The 22,632-nt window shown below is 38.8% G+C and overlaps 2 protein-coding genes and 1 long non-coding RNA gene across 4 annotated transcripts in view; 1 reads left to right on the top strand and 2 right to left on the bottom strand.

The window, feature by feature from the left end:
- The window catches only part of LOC110116116, a 30,270-nt gene extending 19,147 nt beyond the window's left edge, over positions 1 to 11,123 (top strand). Inside the window, exon 8 of the mRNA XM_020849590.2 lies at positions 10,882 to 11,123. Coding sequence (XP_020705249.1) covers positions 10,882 to 10,959 — 78 coding nt within the window. The 3' untranslated portion in view covers positions 10,960 to 11,123. The remainder of the gene's footprint in view (positions 1 to 10,881) is intronic.
- LOC110116123 lies at positions 5 to 17,721 on the bottom strand. 2 transcript variants are annotated; one of them, XR_003702677.1, is made up of 4 exons: positions 17,551 to 17,721; positions 17,379 to 17,444; positions 16,973 to 17,075; positions 5 to 1,193 (listed from the first exon to the last, which is right to left on the bottom strand). It is a non-coding gene; the product is annotated as an uncharacterized LOC110116123 (long non-coding RNA). The 2 variants fall into 2 exon arrangements; XR_002305422.2 differs by lacking the exon at positions 5 to 1,193 and having other exon boundaries at positions 16,747 to 17,075; positions 17,551 to 17,719.
- Positions 17,722 to 18,627: 906 nt separating this feature from the next.
- The window catches only part of LOC110116117 (alpha/beta hydrolase domain-containing protein 17C), a 28,555-nt gene continuing 24,550 nt past the window's right edge, over positions 18,628 to 22,632 (bottom strand). Inside the window, exons 5-7 of the mRNA XM_028699962.1 lie at positions 19,496 to 19,623; positions 19,060 to 19,151; positions 18,628 to 18,777 (exon numbers count right to left, since the gene is read on the bottom strand). Coding sequence (XP_028555795.1) covers positions 18,628 to 18,777; positions 19,060 to 19,151; positions 19,496 to 19,623 — 370 coding nt within the window. The remainder of the gene's footprint in view (positions 18,778 to 19,059; positions 19,152 to 19,495; positions 19,624 to 22,632) is intronic.

Here is a 22,632-nt window from a genome sequence, read left to right as displayed (position 1 = left end):
ATGTTCTTAAAATTTGATTTTGTACCTTTTATGATTGCTTCTTTTTAGAACCATAACAACTTTATCTTCCATACTCCATTGAAGATGTGCACTGCTTACATTTAAATGGTTGATGCTATTCATTATAAATTTCTTTTCTGTACATTGAAAATGCTGACGGTTTAGGTTTTGCTTAGCACTGAGCAATAGGAGTCATATCCAGTGGTGCAATCGGAGGGATTTAGGTGGCTCTCTTCTACATTTGAGTATAGTTACATATAGCTACGTATGATATGAAATTTTATCCTTAAATTTTCTTAGAATTATATATATTATAGAAGCTTTGTCTCCCTTGATTTGGGGTAATCTATTCTTCTCTTTTTAATTTTAAATCTTAATTCTTTCACTGGTTACACCTAACAAGAGATGGTGTGGGCGTAATTATGATGAATTTCTTCAAATTCATATAAATTTAATATTTGTAACTGGCCTTATGCTCATTTTATGTGTATAACTTGTCTTGTACCCTCCATATATTTGTAATTAGTTTGTGCCCATGAAATGAAAATATGGAATATATTTATGATATATCATCAAAATTGACTTGATCAGGTATAAATCATGATGCATATTTAAATTATAAATTTTCATAATTAAATTTAGGATCATCTAAACTCTTATTTCAGCAAATTTATAGTTAAATTGAATATCTCGACAAGATAAATCTAATGATAATAAAAGTAGTCTGGTCTGAGTCTGAAGTGCAATAGAAAATTTTGGTGAAAGTGTACTACACATCAAGATGGGGGTGAATTACTTTGCAGAAGCTTTAAATACCAATTTTAAATTCTCTTTGAGAAGTATAAAATACAATTCTATTTCATTTTAGCAAATATATCAGAAATCTTTTTTCAAAAATTATGCACCAAGAGTTTAAAATGATTTTTTTTAAAGAACTTAGCATTATTTGGCAAGTTCAAGAGAAACTCAGATTTTCATTCCTTTAATGATATAACCACTACACATAACCATACATAAAATAGTAGTGAAAGAAAATACAAATAAAGTGCAAAATACAAAAGCAAAGATAAAGTACACAAATTGATTTATAGTGGTTTGGCTAACAAGCTTACGTGTACTCTCCAAATCCTCTATTTTGGAATTTCACTATAGTTCTCTGCTTTTGCTCCCAGCAAGTTGGAGAACCCTCTCTCCTTCGCAAGATAATAGGGAAATGATGAGGCAACTTCATTAGTTCATAAGATAATAGGGAAATTATGAGGCAACTTCATTTGTGAAGAACTATGTAAAATCTATGAAAAAACTTGCTAAATTTTGCGAAACAAATTTGTAATATATCTCTAGGGTTTCTTTGAGAATAATATTGCGGGCTCTAAAAATTAGCGCCCTAGTCTCTCGCTTTTTAGAAAAGCTTTATCAATGTTCTAGGTCAAATTTTCAAAGGCAAATTAAGTTTGAGTTTAAGATAAAACACTAAACAAAGATTTCACTCTCATTTTGTGAGAATTTCATAATCTAATTTTAGGTTTTTGATAGGCATAAACAACTATGGTTAATTACCTCTCCTGACGATGAGAGAAAACTTTCAATTAAGGCTATTCATTTGGTAGATACTAGTTAGCTAGCATATAGTAGTAGTATCTTAATTTCATATTTTAAAATTTATCATTCTATACTACTAAAAGCAAATAGCGGATGAAATGATGATGAATCTGATCTTGATCCCATAGTTCTATTATCCTAGATTATCATGGTCCCTTGTCTACTTTGTTAGGAGAGGTGATGGACCCAACTTGATCGAATGATTCTTGTAAGCAATCATGGGTTGCTTCATCCAAGGGTACCTTGTACTATGGGATGGATGTTTGTTTAAGTAGATAAATTTTAATCGACCTTAGCTAATAGAAGATTTTATGTTTTATCAAATGTATCATATGATTCATTACTCAAGGGGCTTTTAACTATTAGGGAACATACGGATTTTGGCTGTGACCATAATATAATTGTGCTATTTTGCAACAAAATCATCCTATCAGTGCCACATCCGTAGTGGTGAGATCATTTGAGCATGAATCATAATGATACTTTCAACAAGACATTTGTTATTTGCAAGAGAAGTTATTCTAAAACTTATCATCCTTAACCATTATAGAGTAGAGTATGGATTGATTTTCGCTTTAAGTTTTGAATAACAATTTTTATTTGAATAATTTAGATTTTATAAAATTTTGAATTTTTCATATTTTTATTGGAATTTGGACTTAAAAATGATTTTCTTTTGAAATTTAGTTTGGCAATTTTTTAAAATAACATCCCTGTACAGAATTCTCAGACGTTTCATTTGTACATTGGTTGAAGCACATGTGGGGTTTAAACATTCTCTTAAAATGACATACATGCTAACTATATTGATCAAAAGATCTGTGATAAAGTTTATTACTGACAAATGCATTCAACAATACTCTTTTTCTAATTTTGTTATGCTAATAATTTATTTATTGACAGCTTACCTTCTTTGTAATAGTCGATGAGAGGCTGTCTTCAATCATTATTCTTTGCAACCATGAAGCAAAATTACTTGCATGCTTTTTTTTTTTAAGGAAATGTCAATTTGGATTTTATTTTTATTTCCACCTGCATAGCATTTTCTTATCTTGTATTTAAGCATTTGATCACTCGTCGTAGCACATGCAGGTTATTTATTTATTTATTTTTTTATTATTTTTTTAATAATATGCACACACTTTTTAATGCATTTCACAAATTATTTGCACATTTTTGTACCATATATTGATCTTTCTTATTTTAGAACAAACATTACACTTTTTAGGTCAATGGCATATATCTCAAAGCAATTGAATATATATTTCAAAGTAATGGCACACATCTCGAGATAATAACACATTTATTAAAATTACGGCATGCATTTTAGAGTAATGGCACATATCTCATGGTAGTAGCATACTTAGGAGACAGCTGTAGTTTTTAGATAGGCATATTTTTTATGTATTTATATTCTTTTTAAAATTATAACACGCTTGTAGGAGTGGTGGCATATTTTTCAAAGCTGATTGTAGTGTATTTCTCGAGATGGCTACACTCTTCAATGTTGCGACATATTTTTTAAGGAAATACACATTTCTTGAGGCAGCTGCATTTTTTTTAGGGATAAGTGCACTTTTTTCAAATTTGGGGAATACTTCTCAGAATAATAACATGCTTTTTGAGGCGTTAGTGAATTTCTCAAAAGCATACTAATTAAGATAATTATGCACTCATCGCATCACTAGCACACTCATCAAGGAAACATTGCATTTGACGATTCAATGGTATGCTAAACTGGATAATTTGATTTTATCTTTTGTTAATGCAATTTAATTATACCTTTTTTTAGATTAAGTTCATATTTTGTATCCTCCCTTTAATTTTCCTATTTAGGTCTGTTCAATCAAAATTTTGGCAGCATCTCAATGTCTCTGCCATATAGAAGGCATTATTGGGAGTGCTAGGCTTGCCCATCACGCCATTAATGATCTGCATGGTCCATGTCACGAGACACTATGGCTAGGATTCTTCTAGCCCATCATGCCATTAAAGACATGCATGGGTCTTTGTCACCTGCACTAGATATTTTTTTTAAAAATATGGATAATATACCTTAACATGCACAAGACGATGATGACAATGATGGTGAGGGTAGAAATTTGAGATGAGGCTGAAAGTAGATTTTGTTTTTGTTTTATGATTTGATTTTTTTTTTTACAGATTTTTTAATTATATATATATATATATGTGGGCTCCGAAAATTCGGACCGGCCTCCCCGCCACTTTTTCTTTTTATTCGGTGAGGGAGTTTTAACGGACTAAATTCTGGGGTAAATTTTGGCAGGCAGATGAGTTTGTAGATAAGACACTACCAAGAGATTTCACCCTCATTTTGTGAGGACTTTATGATCTCAGTTCTGGTTTCCTATAGGCGCAAGCCCCTATAGTTATTACCTCTCCCGATCACGAGAGAGAACTTTCGATTAAGGCTAGTCGTCAATCTGATACGTTAAGATACGTGGTATCTGGCATATAGTAGCAGCATAGGTATGGAATTTTGGAAATTTGAAGATTTGAATGTTTGGAAATTTGAAGGTTTTGTATTTAAAATAGAAAATTTCACCATCTTGCATTTAAAGTGGATGCTGGGGGAATGGATGATAGACCTGATCAAGATCCCATGGTTCCGTCGTCCCGGGCCATTGTGGTCCCTGGTCTACTTAGTTAAAGGAGGTAGTCGACCCAATCTGACAGAAGGATCCTTGTCGGCAGCCATGGGTTGCTTCGTCCAAGGGGACCTTGTAGACCTGGGGTGGATGTTTGTCTAAGGGGACAAATTTGAATCTACCTTAGTTAACAGAGGGCATTGTGCCCTATCGATCATATCATATTGATTCATATCTCAAGGATTTGATGCTACTAAGGAGCGTAACGGCGCTGGCCATAACCGATATTTCGTGGTGCCATTTGGCGGCAAAACCACTCGATTCAGAGGGCCCTGGGTCATAACCGTTTATCCTGCGATGCCATTTGGCGACAAACCGCCGGTTAAAGGACACGTACCACGTCCTTACTGGCAGGAGATTGTTTTGAGAATGGATCCTAGTGATATTTTCGACTAGGCGTTTGGCTCTTTGTGAGCTGAAGTAGTTTTTAATTTATCCACCCCGACAAACTATTGCGGAGTGTGGATGGATTTTTCTTTAAGCATTGACGGATTTATTTCAATTTAAATATCTTGGAAATTTTGGGATTTTCTGGAGTTTAGAATTTGAGTGGACTTTTGGAAGACATTTGAAAGTATTCGTGAACCCCTCCGGTTGAGATTAGCATTCAACACTGCCATTATCGGGGTGTATGGGGTCATTTTCATTTTTGGATTGAACTTTGTCGACTCGGCTGAGCTGTTGACTGAGGATCGGGTTTCTCGTAGGCTTTGTGCCTTTGTTTATGAAATTTTTTGTTAAAGGCCTTGAAGGCTTGATATGAATGTATAAAATAAATATTCCGGTCCAATTCATGACCGTATATTTATCCGATAATTTGAACCCTGTCTACTCCTATTTGCCTGTTTAGGAGGATCGGGTTTCATAGGCTTTGTGCCTTTGATAGTGAATTCTCTTGATTATGGGCCTTGAAGGCCTAATATAAATGTATTAAAACAAATACACCGGTCACCACAATCGTGTATTTGTTCGAAGGTTCGAACCCCGTCGACTCCTATTGATCCGTATAGAAGGATCAGGTTCAAACCTGAATTCACTTATTGACCAGCGCAACATCCCTAGACATCACGTGTGTACTAATAACACGCTCTCCTGGGCCCATGCGGGTGTTTGGGGGCATTTTGTAATTATTTATTGAACCTTGTCGACTTCTATTTACTTGCTTAGGAGGATCGAGTTTAAATTTATTGACCCGCGCAGTATCCCTAGACGTCACGTGTGTACCAATAACACGCTCGCTAGGATCCATGCGGGTTTTATAATTGCTTTTACCCCTTTTAGTGTACCTGAGTGTATATAAACTACGGTGCACATGTGGGGGTACTTTTAAAGTACTTGTAGATGCCTTCTATCCGCTTGCATGAATGTTGCGGATCCGGTGGCGTGGCGTGGTAGATTACAGACGCCGTCTGCTTGTATAAGTGTTACAGATCCGGTGGCATGGCATTGTAGATTATAGATGCATTCTGTCTGCTTGTATAAGTATTGCAGATCCGGTGGCGTGACGTTATAATTTGTGGACACCTTCTGTCTGCTCGTATGAGTGTTGCAGATCCGGTGGCACGCGTCTTGGTGTTGACTCGCCTTTACTTATTCACAGGGGAATTATTCTGGACTTTGAAGTTTGTTGCTTTGAAGAGAACTCCTTTTGAGGTCGTCAGTGTAGTGGACTCATTATTTCCGGTGTTTGTGGGCACCGGAACTGTTCTCTTCTTAAGTATAGAACTTAGAAGAGACTTTGGAATACCAGGAAGTTTGATTCTAATTTGTTCAAACTTCCTTTTTGATTATGCCAGGGAGTGTACTTTTTGTACATTAAGTCGCCCTTGTATTCGAAATAGTTGAAGATCTTGATCACCAATGTCGTAGGTGATATCAATACTTGTGCCCAAGTGGTTCGTTGTACCTACGATATGCCCACTGTTGTTATCCACAAGCAACTTGCATATATTTGCAGGGACTTGTATCCACTACGACCTTCCGGAAATGTTTGCAGAAGAGCCGTTGTCACCTTCACCATATCCACCTTTCACCAATCTCAGGTGGTTTGCCTTGATGTATTTGATTTTGCCTGCAGGGACGAATCTTTGATTGCTATATATGGGTAGGACTCGTACACCTTACAACTGTTCGTTGCTTCTTAATGTATAGTGCATTGACTTTGTAGGAACTGTTGTATCTACTACGAGCTCCTAGGAATGTTCGTAGGAGATACTTGTACTGATGCCCACAGTGGTTCGATGTGCTTACGATATGCCCAATGCTGTTATCCACCAGAATTCATTTGCAGGGGAGCTCCTAAGGATGTTCGTAGGAGTCTGTTACATCGCGCTCGTACATATTTGTGATATGTTGCAAATATTTCACATTTTGCCCACAAATATGTGTCGAACATACAGCGGACCTTCTACAAGGGATCATAGGTATTTGCACTTAATGTGTCAATCAATCACGTTCTTCTTGCACGGGTTCTATGTATTTGTCCTCGGTTGAATGATTGCTGGCACTAGTGGGCATTTAAATTCGTTGTGCGCTACACTGAATACATCCGTAAAAGGTGTTGTAGCTTGATTGACGTCGAATGTGAGAGGGCAATGATGCTCAAACCAGGCACAAGTTCAAGTCCTTTCAGGATCAATTTAAATCAGGTTCATGAGCTTAATGTGCAAGCTCAGTTCTATGTCCTCTGTAGTCTGAGTCTTGTTCAATTTTAGTGCCCTCTACACTTAGTTCCTTTGAATTTGAGTCCGAATGTATGTTCAAATGATTGTTCAAAGTCTTTTGAGGTCTTTTGATTTCAATTGAATATTCAATTTGGCTTGAATTTTGGTTTCAACCTGATTTTATTTCATTTGAATTTGGTTTTTAGAAATCATTTGAATTTTGGTTCTGATTTAGGTCCCCAAGTCTACTATTCTTGTTCGAGTACAAGTCCTTTATAGTCCAAATCAAATCTTCGTGCCAGTTCAAATGTTCGACTTGAGTCCACATCTTTGTTCTCTTAGAATTTCAAAATAGGTCCGAATAGAGTATGTTCACCCGAAATTTCGGCAGTCTCCCGGCGTCTCTCCCGTTTAGGGGAAAACTGGGCCTTTCCCACCACACTAAGAAAAGCGTGTATGGTAGGTGCCCTCTTTTGAGAACACCGCGGCCGTGTAAAGTCTCTGTCCCCACCACGCTAAGAAAAGCGTGTATGGGTCTTCTATCGGTACCTGTTGCAAGAGAAAAAATAGTTGTTTCCCCGCAAACGGGTACTTATGGGTATCCCCACTTCGTCGTACGCACCGCACCGAGTTCCCTCCTACCACACTAAAAAAAGCGTGTATAGGTGGTTAGCCAGCTCGTTGCACACATCGAGGGCAGGATTTGGAACCAAGGGTCGCTCACCTACCTTGTTGTGGGTGTCGCGCTGGTTGCCCCTCCCATCACGCTAAGAAAAGCGTGTATAGACAGACCACCGACTCGACACGCATGCCGAGGTAAGAGAGCAAACAAGGGTTCCAGAAACTATACCTTTGGGATCGGCGGACCGATGGTGGAGAGTACGGATATCGAGGTGAGAGCAACCCACACATTTTTTTATAATAATAGAATAATAGTAATATTAATAATAATGATAATAATAATTATCATTAGTATTAATATTACTATTATTATTATATTTAATAATAACAATAATAATATACCTAAAAATCTAATGCTTGTGGCTTGGAGCAGAATCGGGCAGAGAGGGCTCGGACAAGGGCCGGCTGAACAGCAAGCTAGGGGAGCTCAGAACAGAGAAGGGGGAGCTCGGCTAGTTTGATTCGGCCAGGACAGGAGGAAGTCGGGTATGCAAGGGAGAAAGTTAACTCCACAGCCCACGAGCTCATGTTCTAGTTCCGATCAAAATGTCGGGACTTCCGTTTCGGCAGGGAAAGTCATCGAAGGATCGGCGTCGAAGTCAAAGGAGCGATGTCGGACAGCCAAGGAGCCGAAGAAACAGCTCGAAAGGGAGAAAGTTAACTTCACAGCCCGCGGGATCCTGTTCTTGTGTCCGATCAAAAATGTCGTAACTTCCAATCCCGCAGGGACGGAAAGTCGTCGATGGGAGCGAAGTCGCACAACCACGACGGGGTCGGAGGAGAAAGCCGCACAGGGCTGCGGCTTGTTGGGGTCGGATAGGGAAGGTGGAGGCCGGCTTCAGGTAAGGACCTAAACTCCTCTCTCTCTCTCTCTGGACGGACGGGATTCGGCCGAAGAAGAGCCCGAAAGGAAGAAAGTTAACCGCACAGTGAGCGAGCTCCGTCCGTTGCTTCCGATCCAAACGTTGTAACTTCTGATTCAGCAGGAGGGAAAGTCGGAGAAGGAACGAAGTCGATTAGCTACGCAGGAGTCGAAGAGGGAGAGAGGGTCAGAGAGCGAAGAGGACCCGCGAACAAGAGCCTTCGTGCTCATTTTAACGACGAGAGAGAAGCTCGGCGTGCAGAGTCGTGGACGATGCGACGTTGGGTATGGTCTCGGCATGCGAGCGACGTGGGGAGCGACGTGCTTCGGCAGAGAGGTAAGGGATTTTTATTTTCTTTTTTTTTTGTGCCGAATACAGGTCAACATATGGTTTACTTGAACCTGAGACCTTACCAACAGAAGACGAGCCAGATAAAAAAACATTAATATATTCAAAATTGTTGGCTTGTTTTTCTCACAATTCTTAGTTAATATTTTTTAATAAAATTTTGCAGCATTTAAAAGAAATATTAATTCACTCCTCTTGGGTGTTCCACGTTACACGTTGGACAAAGATGAGATATTAAAACGACATGTGGCAGTGACTATGGGTGTAGACATTGCCAACTTCGGGCGTTGATGTTGAAATGATATTAGATATCCATATGAATCCATAGCTGTAACCCACTCGAGAGAAACAAATATGTGAAGAATGTTTGAGGGATGGTGTATTGAGTGTGCGTGATTTATTTGGTATAGTGGAGAGGAAATAAGAAATTTTTTTATTCTTTTAATAAATAAAAATTAAATATATAAGAAACTATATTTAAAAATAACTAAAAAGAAACATTTAGAGCACACGCGTGAGACACATCTTAGCCATGTCCGATACGTGCTGGAGGCATATTGGAGGTGTGTCCATGTTTGATACTTATTAGATGTTGCATACCTCCTTAAGGAGAAGTACTGGTGCATCATAGATCTTGATAAGACAAATTTAATATGCCTAAATCATTTAATTTTGATATCATTAAGAAACATAAATATTGGATGAATGATTTATGATTGGGGCATCTAGTATGGGTCATTTGATGGAGCATTTAAGATTTTAGTTATATTTATAGGGCATGCTACTCTAAAAAAAATATATAAATAGGCTTTCTCTCTCTATATGAAAGGGACTTGAATATTAGATTGAGATTCAAGCCCGAACCATGATTTGAGCATCATTATCCAACCACTACCATTGGATCACTGCCTTGCCAAAGTTGAACCTATACAAGACCAACATCATTAGACCACTGCCATCCGGCTCTTGCCATCGATCCATCACCCAATCAAACCATTGCCATTGAACCATTGCCCGATCTTCATTATTGGATCACTATCATTTGACAATTGTTCTTTGACTATTACTGTCCGATTACAATTCGCTGATCTACATCTCTCGACTATTGTCCTTCAACCTAAGCAACCCAATTACATTCCACTGACGCTCATATACAGTATTTCTATCTCTTTAGCCTTATATTTATTACTTGACCACCATCACACAACTATTATCTCTGACTGTCATCATATGATTACAATCCTCTAATCACCATTGCACATTTACGATTATTCGACCACCATTATAGGATTACAATCTTGTGACTATCATCACCATACTATGGGTCGCTGTCGCTCAATAATGGTTAATGCAATATTGAAACTCATTGTCTTTGACACCCATACATCATCTCGAGCAACGTCAACATACATCATTGCTTGTAAAGCAGATGCATGCTATTGACACCAACTCTAGATATTTGACGTTATCACCAAGATTAATACCGAATTACATGATCTTTAGTTTACTCTCCTCAAAAGGGTATGATCAAACAAACATATAATCTCTTGAAGATTACTCTTATGCTACAAGACTTCTAATTTTTACCACAATTTATTCTTTAAAATTTATGTTTGTTATACTGCATTAACACTTTTTTTAATCATGAGAAAAAAACATTTGTAATCAACAACAAATGCTCTATAGTCATTTCATTATGGCATCTCTCTTCTTTTTATTTTCTAAATCAAAATTTTAGTGCCATCGCAATTTTATTTTTAATCTGTGTGTTGAATCTTGGTAAAATACAAAGATATTAAACTCTCTCTCTACTACTGCTCTGCTTGCATTTATTTCTCTCCTTAGAAAAAAAAAAAAAATGGCGTGGATCAATTGGTGGTTTGGTACCCATGCTTGAAAATTGATATTTTTGATACTTTTAGGTAGGCCTAACTATAATCATTATCATGTGTTATGGGTATGAATGATTTAGTTGACTTCATTTATAATCACTTATAAAGAAGCCTGCAACTTTCTAAACTTGACGTCAACTTTCCATGGGATCTTCTCTTGCAGGCTGTAGACATATCCCCAAACCCAGGGCACTCTGATCCGATGTATATCGTCTACTCCAGAAAGAAAGCATTTGCATGAGCACATTGAGAGAATACTTCGTTGAAATTTGATTTCCTAGAATCCACTCTTTGTAATGGCAATTTTTAAACAGTTCACAATGGTGTATTAACCTTTTAGATTTGCACTTACTACAGTTTTAACATTAGTGTACTGCCATTGTGTAAAGCAGTAATTATGTTCCACTCTCCTCTGCAACAGCAACTATCCGTTGGCAGCACTACATCCTGCGGCAGCCTCCCTGCAGCAACCTTTCTGCAGTTTACTTTATGTAACTATCTAGGGTAGAATGGACTTTTGCTACTTATCTTTGTATTTAAATCAACCATTGCTACAGTAATCAACATACGAAATTGGAATTCATCCAATAATGAGTCGTCTTCCTCCCATGGTTTTTCTTGCTCACTGTTGGCTTCACAGCTCTTTTATGGTATCAGAGCCGATTGCCTAACGGCATCTTTTTGCTCAAAATGGGCGACTCTTCACCCGTCTCCGCTACCTCCACACCTCAACCTTCCTCACATGAAAATCCGAACAACATAGATGTTCACATACCCCCACCCTCAAATTCCTGCTCTCAAACATCAAAAACGTTATAAACGTTCAACTTCTACTGGACAACTACCCAACTTGGCGGTCAGCTATCCAAAAGCTATACGCTGCCAACAATTTCTCCGGCTACCTTGACGACACCCAGCCCTGCCCTCCCAAACATTTGTTAATTGCCGCCGGTCAGCTCACTCTCAATGCCCAATTTTCTTTTTGGACGCTGATAGATCAAAATCTATCTGTGGCATTGTTCTCTACGATCTCCACAACGATTCTTCCGTATGTGTTGAATCTCGATACCACAGCTTCCATTTGGAAAATGCTGGAGCAGCGTTTCTATTCCACAAACCGGTCTAGAGTAATTCAACTGAAAAATGAGCTTCACTCGTTGTCTATGCAAAACAAGACAATGACCGATTACCTTGCTTCCGTCAAAACACTGGTCGACAACATCAATGTTGTCGGAGGATCCGTCGACAGTGAAGACGTCTTACATTATATCCTGAATGGTTTACCTCCTACGTATCAATCCTTCAAGACTTACATTCGCTCGTCGCTTCATCCCATCAGTCTAGAAAACTTGTATTCACTGCTCCGCAGTGAAGAGGTGCACCAGACAACTGATGCTGTTAAAGAGGTATCACTAGCGACCGCTGCACCTCCCACTGATCCCACACTTGCTCTGTTTTCGAACAGAGGACAAGGACGAGGTCGTTTCAATAACTATAGAGGCCGTGGCTGTGGAAATAGTTCCCCTCGCCCTCATCACGCTCCCCGTTTTGACGGACATTGCCAAATCTGTAGTAAACCCGGACACTCTGCTGTCACCTGTTGGCACCGAGGAAACTTTCAGTATTCCTCTCCAAGCTCTTCTTCGGACGTCGCTCTGCTTGCCAACAACACCAATACAGATTCTGCACCTTGGTACCTCGACAGCGGCGCCACTGCTCATCTGTCGCCCGATCCTCTACCTTCTCAACAACCTTATACTGGTAAAGAACAAGTGCTGATTGGTAATGGCACACCACTCCCAATTCAACACTACGGCAATGGCCTCCTTCCCACCCCCTTCCGTAAGCTCTCTTTAAATTCTTTGCTCCACATCCCTCACCTTACTCATCGTCTTCTATCCATTTCGAAACTCGTACATGACAACAATTGTTCTGTTTTGTTTGATAAATCTGGCTTTGCTCTTAAGGACTCGACGACCAACAGAACGCTTCTCCGTGGTCCTTGCCTTAACGGCCTCTACCCCGTTACTGTCAGCCCTGATTCCACCACTCATGTTGCGGCCACGGCTACCACCACCTTCTCCGACGATCTCTCTTCTACTGCCATATGGCATCGACGCTTCGGTCATCCGCATTCTAGAGTGCTTCAAACTCTATTGAAGCAGCTTGCTCTTCCATCTAGTACTTCATTTATTAAAAATTGTAATTCCTGTGAACTAGCTAAGAGTCACAGGCTTCCCTTCTCTCCCTCTAACCATGTATCTAGCTCTCCTTTACAATTACTGCATTTAGATGTTTGGGGACATTCCCTAGTTCTCTCATATGATGGCTATCGTTATTACATACTAATTGTAGATGATTTTACCAGATACTCGTGGCTCTTTCTTATTAAACTAAACTTTGAAGTTCCTCTCCTCTTAATAAAACTAATTAAGTTTCTAGAAAAACAATTCAATTTCCCTGTTCGAACAATCCGCTCTGACAACGGTGGTGAATTTATTAACTCTACTCTCCAGGATTTCTTCTCCCAAACCGGCATATACCACCAGCTCACCTGTCCGCATAGCCCTCAACAAAACGGAATTGCTGAGCGAAAACACCGCCACCTCATCGAGACCACGCGTACTCTTCTCATCGACGCTTAGCTTCCTTCGCATTTTTGGACCGAGGCACTTCACACAGCTCTCTACCTCATCAATCGCCTACCCTCCTCTAACCCCGTAAAATCACCATACGAACTTCTCTTCCATTGACAGCCGAATTACCACCACCTAAAAATCTTCGGCTACTAATGCTACCCATGGCTTCGTCACTATTCTCCACATAAATTATCCCCGCGCTCCATCCCTTGCCTGTTCTTCGGTTATGCTGCTCAACAAAAAGGATACATATGTTACGATCCCACCACAGGAAAAATTTACATCTCCCGTCATGTTAGATTCTTTGAACAATCTTCTCCCTTGTCTACTATTACTATCCCTGAATCTCCAGTTACTCCCATCACAGAAAATCCTGTTATATGCCCCCTTTTCCTCCTCATACAGAACCTCCAGCTAGTCCCCTTAATCCCACCATATCCTCTACATCTCCAGACACATCACAATCTCTAGCCAACTTCCTTGCTCCTAATATAACTACCACTGCTCCAACGTCATCAGCCTCTCTTCCGACCACTTCAACATCTTCACACACCCGCTCCACCTCTCCTATCCCATTACCTCATCATCCTATGATAACAAGATTTCAAACAGGTTCTCTCAAGCCTCTCCAAATCCTCGATCTTCACCACATTACTGAATCTGCATCTCTTCCCACCTCTTATACGACTGCCGCCAAATCTCCACATTGGCGTCTGACAATGTCATCTGAGTTCAATGCTTTGCAGGCTCAATCAACCTGGTCCTTAGTCCCTCCACCCTCCAATCAGCAAATTATAGGTTGTAAATGGATTTTCAAAATTAAGCGCCTCGCCGATGGATCTATAGCCCGTCACAAAGCTCGGCTTGTCGCACAGGGTTATAAACAGGAATACGGCATTGATTATCTTGAAACCTTCAGCCCCGTCGTCAAATTTCCTACCATTCGTCTCTTCTTAACTGTTTCTCTACATCACAATTGGCCAATACTCCAACTCGACGTCGTCAATGCTTTCCTCCACGACATCATCAATAAAACAATCTATATGGCTCAACCTCTCGGTTTCACCGATCCTCAATTCCCAAACCACGTGTGTCTTCTTCACAAAGCTCTTTACGAACTAAAACAGTCACCACGTCTTTGGTTTTCTACCTTGACAACCTATCTAACAGAACAAAACTTTCACTGCAGCAATGACGACCCTTCGTTCTTCATCCTTTCCAAAACCGACATCACGATCTACATTCTTCTTTATGTTGATGATATACTCATCACCGGGAACAACCCTTCCTTCATAAAATCCTTACTCACAACTCTTCATCAAAAATTTCAAATTTGAAATCTAGGCCCACTTTCCCGCTTTCTTGGGATTGACTTCACCCGCACCTCGACGGGCTTCCACCTCTCTCAACATTCTTACATTCAAGATCTCCTCAACACAGCATCCATGACAAACTGTAAAGCTCTCAACACACCTCTACCAACCAAACCTCCCATTGACCCTTCTCTCCAAACTCCATTTAACTAGCCAGCACTATTCCGCCAGTTAGTTGGTTGTCTTCAATACTTTTCAGACATTGTGTTCGCTGTCAACAAACTTTGCCAACATATGCATACACAATTACTGCTTCACTTCCAAATGCTTAAACGACTACTTCGATACTTAGCCAGCACTATTGATTATACTCTGTTCATACCAAAAACAGACTTTGCTCTCACAACCTTCTCCGACTCAGATTGGGCTGGTGACCACGCCGACCGGAAATCCACCACCGGTTACTGCATCTTCCTTGGCAAATCCTTATTCGCGTGGTCCGTTAAGAAACAGACTACTGTCGCCAGGTCATCCACTGAAGTGGAATACCGCTCTCTGGCCGCTGTCATTGCCGAACTCATATGGCTTTGACGACTCTGCAGTGACTTCAACATACAACTACCTGCAACGCCCGTTTTCTGTGACAACATCTTTGCTCTCTCCATTGCTCGCAATCCAATTTTTCATGCCAGGACAAAACATATAGAAATCAACCATCATTTTGTCCGGGACACCATCAACTCCAAGCAAATCGACGTCCAACACATCGCCAGTAAAGATCAGATCGCCGATGTGTTCACCAGGCTCCACCCGTATCAACATTTCAGTCTCTCCGATCCAAGGTGATGGTTGTCCCGCCCATCACCTTGAGGGACGGTGTAAAGCAATAATCATATTCCACTGTCCTCTGCAACAGCAACTATTCGTTGGCAGCACTACATCCTGCGACAGCCTCCCTGCAGCAACCTTTCTGCAGTTTACTTTATGTAACTATCTAGGGTAGAATGGACTTTTGCCACTTACTTATCTTTGTATTTAAATCAACCATTGCTACAGTAATCAACATACGAAATCGGATTTCATCCAATAATGGGTCGTCTTCCTCCCATGGTTTTTCTTGCTCACTGCTGGCTTCACAGCTCTTTTACATTGAATTAAAGATATGCAAGATTTATAATATTGGTGAGCACAAACCAAGCTTTTTTTTTTTTAAGGGATTGATCTGACACCCCACTATAATTGTTCATACTATTATGTTGGTTGGCTGTTGGGGATGATTTGTTAATTTGTTTCATTTGCGTTTGGTTTTTATACCTTAATATTTGATATATTTTTTATTGCGTCAAAATGATGACGTTCAAACTCGTATTTTTAATATGATTTGCGAATGTCAACCTCGCATTATTAAATATATTTTAAAGTTGATGCTCTTCCGTTATAAATTAGAATCCATCTATTCGTATTAATGTGTATACTTTTGTGAAATATAATTTCAGCACCATATTGAATCGTAGAAGTCTTCCTTTTAACCTACACCCTAAAATAATAATAATAATAATAAATTTGTAGAAATGAAGAAAATTGAAATAAACTTTTTTATTTGTATGTATAATCATGCTAATGTGTTTTTTTAACTAGTTAAGCAAAAATTATATACAAGGCTTGTTTTAGTACATATCATATCTACATTAAAACGTATGTTTTTAATTACTTAAGATTATTATAATAGTAAGTCGAGAACGTAGGTTTTTTCTTTTGTGTTTTATAATAACGTAATACGTAAAAACAATGAACAGATTAATAGTTAAATATTATTTTTAATTAATTTTTTATATTAAAAACATTTAAAAAAAATGAAAAGAATCTAATTATAACTTATAACATATTTGAATTATTCAATCTCAATAAAGAATTATGAGTAATATTTATTATTAATTATAAGATAGTTTTAAGTCATCAATACTTCCTTTGTAGTTATAATTCTTATCGATTAAAACTCAATTCTTATAAAAACTTACATAAAAATGATTAACTTCAAATAAGATTTTAATATTTATGCTATAATCTACAACTCAATAAAAAAAACAAGTTTAAATAGCATGGTACTTGATTCATTTATGGTCCAAATATTTGGCATAAGGCCAGCTATCACCCATTTATGAGCAGGAAAGAATTTTGATAGAGATTTAGTCTGAGACGGTTTTCTTGCTGCTTCTTAAAGCAACTTTTTATTAAAAATTTAAAATTTTTATATAAAAAAAAATTTCTTTAAGAAACAATAAAAAAGCAATCCCAATAAAACCTGAATATCATAATCACTGTGCTATTTGACCGCATGTAAAATCCGGCTGCTGAACGAACTCAATCGTCAGGTTTGGGTTGGAAGTATGAAGCTCGAATATTACCTGAAAAGTGCAACAAACGGTATTTTAAATTTAATTCTCCAAACTTTTCGTGCTTCTTATATGGAACATTTGTGACAAAAACACATTAATATTTTAGAACAAAGCTAAGAATTATTAGTTGGTAAATCTGCAGAAACAGTAAAAGAACTTTGTGTTACGATATGTTTCGAAGCAGTTATATTAATTTCCTTTTTTTTTTCATAGAAAGGTTTGCCACGCTATAAAAACTAAAAGGAAAGAAGAAGAAAAAAAAAAAAAAGCATTTCAGTTTTTTTCTGTTAAAAAGAATTGATTGGCACGTACCACAACATTTTCCCCATAGTGAAGGATTGGCGCTGGAACATAAAGAGTGCATTGGGGCCCCAAGGACTGCGAACAATAGATCAGAACACCAAAAAATAAATAAAGAAAAATAATGTTTAGTATAGAGAATCTGAAAAAAGAAATTGGTATGCATATGAAAAGAAACTCTTACTGGCCAAAATCTTCCAATATTGAAGCTGTTGACAAAAGCAATCCCTTTGCTCCAACCTTTAAAGGATATAAAAGTATCTTTTATCTGGTCATTTGGGTCAATAAAGTAGCGGGCTTCATAGAATCCAGGTTGTGTGATGCTTCCTGTCAAAAGGATGTACAGGATATAGCACTGCTAATAAGCATATTGATAGTTCAAGCATTTGCAATATTTTTGAATTTCACCACATTAAATATTTGGAAGTGCTTAGTACAAATTTTCCTTTTATTGAAAATAATGTCTAGACATCCTAAGAATAGAGCGTTAATGGAAATGGGATGAAGTACCCATATTTTTGCTCCTAGCCTAAAGCTGGATCTTGGAATGAGAAGGGTTTGTTCAAAACAATCAATACCAAAATTGGGATGAAGTACAAATATTTAAAAGAGGTAAAAATGCTCTAGATACCAAAATGCTGAATCGTATCTTATTTTCTCAGTCAATGTTGATAAGGAAAAGCGGTAGCCTACAACATTGATTAGAGAAAAAAACTTGCCTACAAAAATGATGAACCGAAGTAGTCAATCAATCCCAACCGTCGCTGAAATTTGATGTTAGGAGAAAATGAAAATCATTGAACCTTCCTTGGCGGAGGAGAGCATCAAAGGAAATAATGAGAATTCATGATTAAATATTCTCATCCCTCAAAATAAAAAATGAATAAAGAATATTTTTTTAAGAGAGGAAATATAACTAAGTTATTTCGACAAAGCACTTAAAGCGGGTCTTCGACCAACAAAATCTAAGAACCCGAAGAGGTTGATCAAACAAATAATCCAAATTCTTGCCCATTTCATTGGGTAATCAACCACCCTATTGAAGATTGCTATATTTTTAAAGACTAATTTGAAAGAAAATATAAAATAGAGGAATTTGTACTATAAAATAGCATTTGGATTCAACTAAAAAGAGAATCTACAAAGTTGATTACATCCTCTTTCATACCACCAAACTAAGAAGAAAGAATAAAAGAAAATAGCTTCAAGATGAAAAATGAGAGACTGCATCTCAAAGAAAATTGTGAAGGTGCTAAAGCAGTTAAGAGTCTTTGGAGTCGAAAGTCTCCAACTGAATCAATGCTTGAATTCGGAGAAAAACCATGTTCAAGCACATCCATCTCCAAGTCTGACTCAAGGACATTCTAGTTGTACCACCGTATATTGACATAAAAAGCAGTTCTTCAAAGTCCTACCAGAAATGTCAAAAAGGCCAAATAAGCCTAAGATGTCAACGAAGAAGAAGAACATTTTTAATTCAAAAGATTATTAATAATTTGGAGTACTATCACCAACCAATGAAGCAGTCTATTATGCTCTTGTACTTCATGTCTGAGCATCTTTTATGCAAAACAGATGAAGATGGGGAAGAAGAGAGTGAAGATTCACTTTATTTGAAAACATATCGAGTAATCTCAGTTACATCAAATGCCTATCAACGAACTCTTCTTTAAACTAGTCATAAGAGTCAAACCATGGATCCAATGGAAGCCATCCATGAAAGTGAATCCAAAGCTCTGTCTGATAAAAGAAGTGCATCTTGAAGAAGCGACATTTGAGTCCTGTCTGATACAGTTGCATAAGGGCAATAGCTTAGAGGAAGATTATGCTTACTAAATGATAATGAGTTAGAGTCCAAGATGGCGTCGCAAATGGAGCACAAAAGGTTGGGCTATTTGAAAGTTGTTGGCTTAGTCGTTAAGTAGATTTAGAATAGGATGTTTTAGAGGATAGCAGGTTAAAAACCATTGGCTTGTATAGTTATTGGAATGATTCCACCTAGATATTCTAAGGAATAAAGCCTTTGAAGAAAACCACAGTGGCTCTGTAGGCTTCACGTGAAAGTTGCAGGATTACATGTGTAAGAAAGTAGTCAAGTGGAGTTGAAGGCTGCAGGAAGAACTAGGAACCTGCACGTGGGGGAAACTGAGCTCCGTTTGCTGCCAGTATTCCGCTTAAATAGAAAGTATTCGCATATCGAGGAGAATAGGCCTCGGCACTGCCAGAACGAAGACCGAGCACGAAACAGACTCCACCACTGTGTTCAGAACATCCCAAATACTTAGGAATGTCAACAAATTTGTACAAATTAGAGCATACAAGGAGTGCGACATGCATCCCGAGGCAAAGCATGAATTTCAAAGAAAAATTCACTCAGACGCTATCCAAACGACGTCCGATCTCGAAACGGACTATGTCGTTGTGTCCAGAACACCGTCAATACTCTAAATGCATTGTCAATTTGTTCGAATGAGATTGTGCGCGCAAAAAAAAGGTTACCTTTTTCTCTACACGTAAAACTCCAGCTCCTGTTCTCTAAAACCAGCAGCAGCTTCCTCTCCTCAAGCTGGTGGTCTAAAAAAAAAACTTCAGCAAACAAGAATCTACGGAGCTCTCCACATACTGCATTTTTCTTCCACCTAATCGCTCAACACATTTCCCTCTCCAGTTCTTGCTGAAGAAGCCCAAAGCCGCAAGCTACAAAGCTAGCCAGGTAAGTTCATCCGAGCCTTCATTCTTCCTTTGCTCTATTAAAAAAATATACATACAAAAAAAAAAAAAAAACAAACCTGGGCTGTAGCCCGTCAGTCCCTCCTTCAAACCAATTTTCCCCACCTACACCAGCGCAACATAAAACGCCTTAGTAGAGCAGCAAAACCTTCCTATTTAAGCCGAATACTGGCAGCAAACGGAGCTCCCTTTCCCTCACTTGCAGGTTCCCAGTTCTTCCTGCAGCCTTCAACTCCACTTGACTACTTTCTTACACATGTAATCCTGCAACTTTCACGTGAAGCCTACAGAGCCACTGTCGTTTTCTTCAAAGGCTTTATTCCTTAGAATATCTAGGTGGAATCATTCCAATAACCCATACAAGCCAATGGTTTTTAACCTGCTGTCCTCTAAAACATCCTATTCTAAATCTACTTAACGACTAAGCCAACAACTTTCAAATGGCCCAAACAGCAGTCCTCACAACCAAGGCCCACAATAGCTCTATTCCCTGGTGTATCTTGCTGAAATCATTTCAGCAATTTATCAAAACAACCCACTTTATCATCCTAACTCCTATCCAGAACCCAATATTTCAAAGCCCATTAGCCTTCAGCCAAATCTACTTCACAAGTTCACCACAGTCTTCATATAGTCCATAAAACCCACTGTTTTAACACAAATGGCCTTCTCCAAAGACCCAAAACAGTCCATTCCACTAATAAAACCACCAAAATATGCATTGGTTATAGCCTACTTTACAACTTCAGCCTTCCTGCAATCCAAAAACCCATAAAAACCCCACATAAAGCCCACTGCAGCTCACTGTTTCCACCCAAAAATAAACCCAAAACAGCAAGCCCACAACCCATCTTAGCCCATATTTCTCCAAATAGCAGGTTCATTCTAGTCACTTACTCCAGCTCACTAGGAGAGCATTTCAATAGCAAGGAATGTTATTTGCATCAACGGTTAAACACTAGCTAATGAGGCTAACATTGCTAATTTCTCTAATTAGACTATTGATAATTGCTTGTATTATGACTACTAATTTTAGTTATATGTATGTATACATGTTGTTGTTGATCGTTGTATGCATTGCTTGTATTATGACTACTAATTTTAGTTATATGTATGTATACATGTTGTTGTTGATCGTAAAAAAAAAAAAAGAAAAGAAAAGAAAAAAAATTCAGAAAGGGAATAAGGAGAAAGATTAAAAAAAAAAAGAGAGCGGAGAGTTTCATTAAAAAAAAAGAAGAGTGGGAGAAGTTAAAAAAAAAAAAAGAAATAAAAAAAGTGCGTTTGTGCTTTTTTTTTTAAATCTTCGTCGCCGCTTGAACGCAAAAGTATAAGCCTCCTATCCCTAAAACTCTGAGAGCTCGATTTTGATGCTTGTTGCACGACGAAACAACCACCTATACACGTTTTTCTTAGCGTGGTGGGAGGAAGTTCGATTCGATGCTTGCGACGAAGCGGGTAATCACCCGAAATTCCTTCTTCAATGTTTGTGGCGCACCGAAAAACCACCTATACACTCTTTTCTTTGCGTGGTGGGATGGGAATCTGGTGCGATGTGTAAGATGAAGTGCGGATACCCATAAGTACCCGCTTACGGGAAAACAACTTTTCTTTTGCAACAGGTACCGAAGACCCATGCATGCTTTTTTTAGCGTGATGGGAGACGAAGAAAATACGGCCGCGGTATCCTTGTATGAGGATATCTACCATACACGCTTTTCTTAGCATGGTGGGAAGGCCCAGTTTCCCCTAAACGGGAGAGACGACGAGAGTGCCAAAATTTTCAGTGAACCGTGGACAAGACTTGGATAATTACAAGTGACTTGATTTAAATAATCAAATGGATTAAATGCAAACTTGAATAAGTAATTAAAATATTTTTATTTAAATTTAATTTGGATGTTAACCTCTGTGTAAACCACAGAAAATAGGAATAAAATCATGAATACCGTATACAAACCTCGTATTGGTCGAGACGTCAAAATCTTCGCGAATCCGGCAAGAAAACTCGCAAGAAATTCTGCATACCTCGTATACGATGACTCAGTTCAGTTCTCCGAGAATCCTGCCCGAAATCACGCCGAATCGCTGTGCAGTCAGCGTCGTCCCGGGAATCCTGCTCAAATCCTGCGATCCGTAGCTTCGCTCGCGTCCTTAAATACCCGTGGCTCACACAAAGCTTCGGCTGCTCTCCTCCACGACTCTCTCCCGATCCCTCTCTGCTCCCGAAGCTCTACCTTCTCACGCCAAACCCCTGGCTCTCTCCGACTTCACTACCCACACGACCCCCTGCTCTTCCGATCTCCTCTCCAAGCCGAACACCTACCTCCACTCCAGCAGGACGACATAAACCCAGTCCCGATACCTCTCCGACTCCAACCTCATGACCGAACTTCCTCAATCCCGATCTCACCAAGCCGAGAGAGAGAGAGAGAGAGATCCCTACCTCCATACCCGAACTCCCTTCCTCTTCCCGATCCCTGAAGCCCGACGCCTCATCTCCACTTCACGCCCAGCTTTCGATCTCCTCACTCAG

This window comes from Dendrobium catenatum, unplaced genomic scaffold (assembly GCF_001605985.2).
Source record: "Dendrobium catenatum unplaced genomic scaffold, ASM160598v2 fragScaff_scaffold_1417, whole genome shotgun sequence".
In the NCBI taxonomy this organism is placed as follows: domain Eukaryota; kingdom Viridiplantae; phylum Streptophyta; class Magnoliopsida; order Asparagales; family Orchidaceae; genus Dendrobium; species Dendrobium catenatum.
The sequence above is the reverse complement of the archived record's forward strand: the minus strand, read 5'-3'. Positions and strand labels throughout refer to the sequence as shown.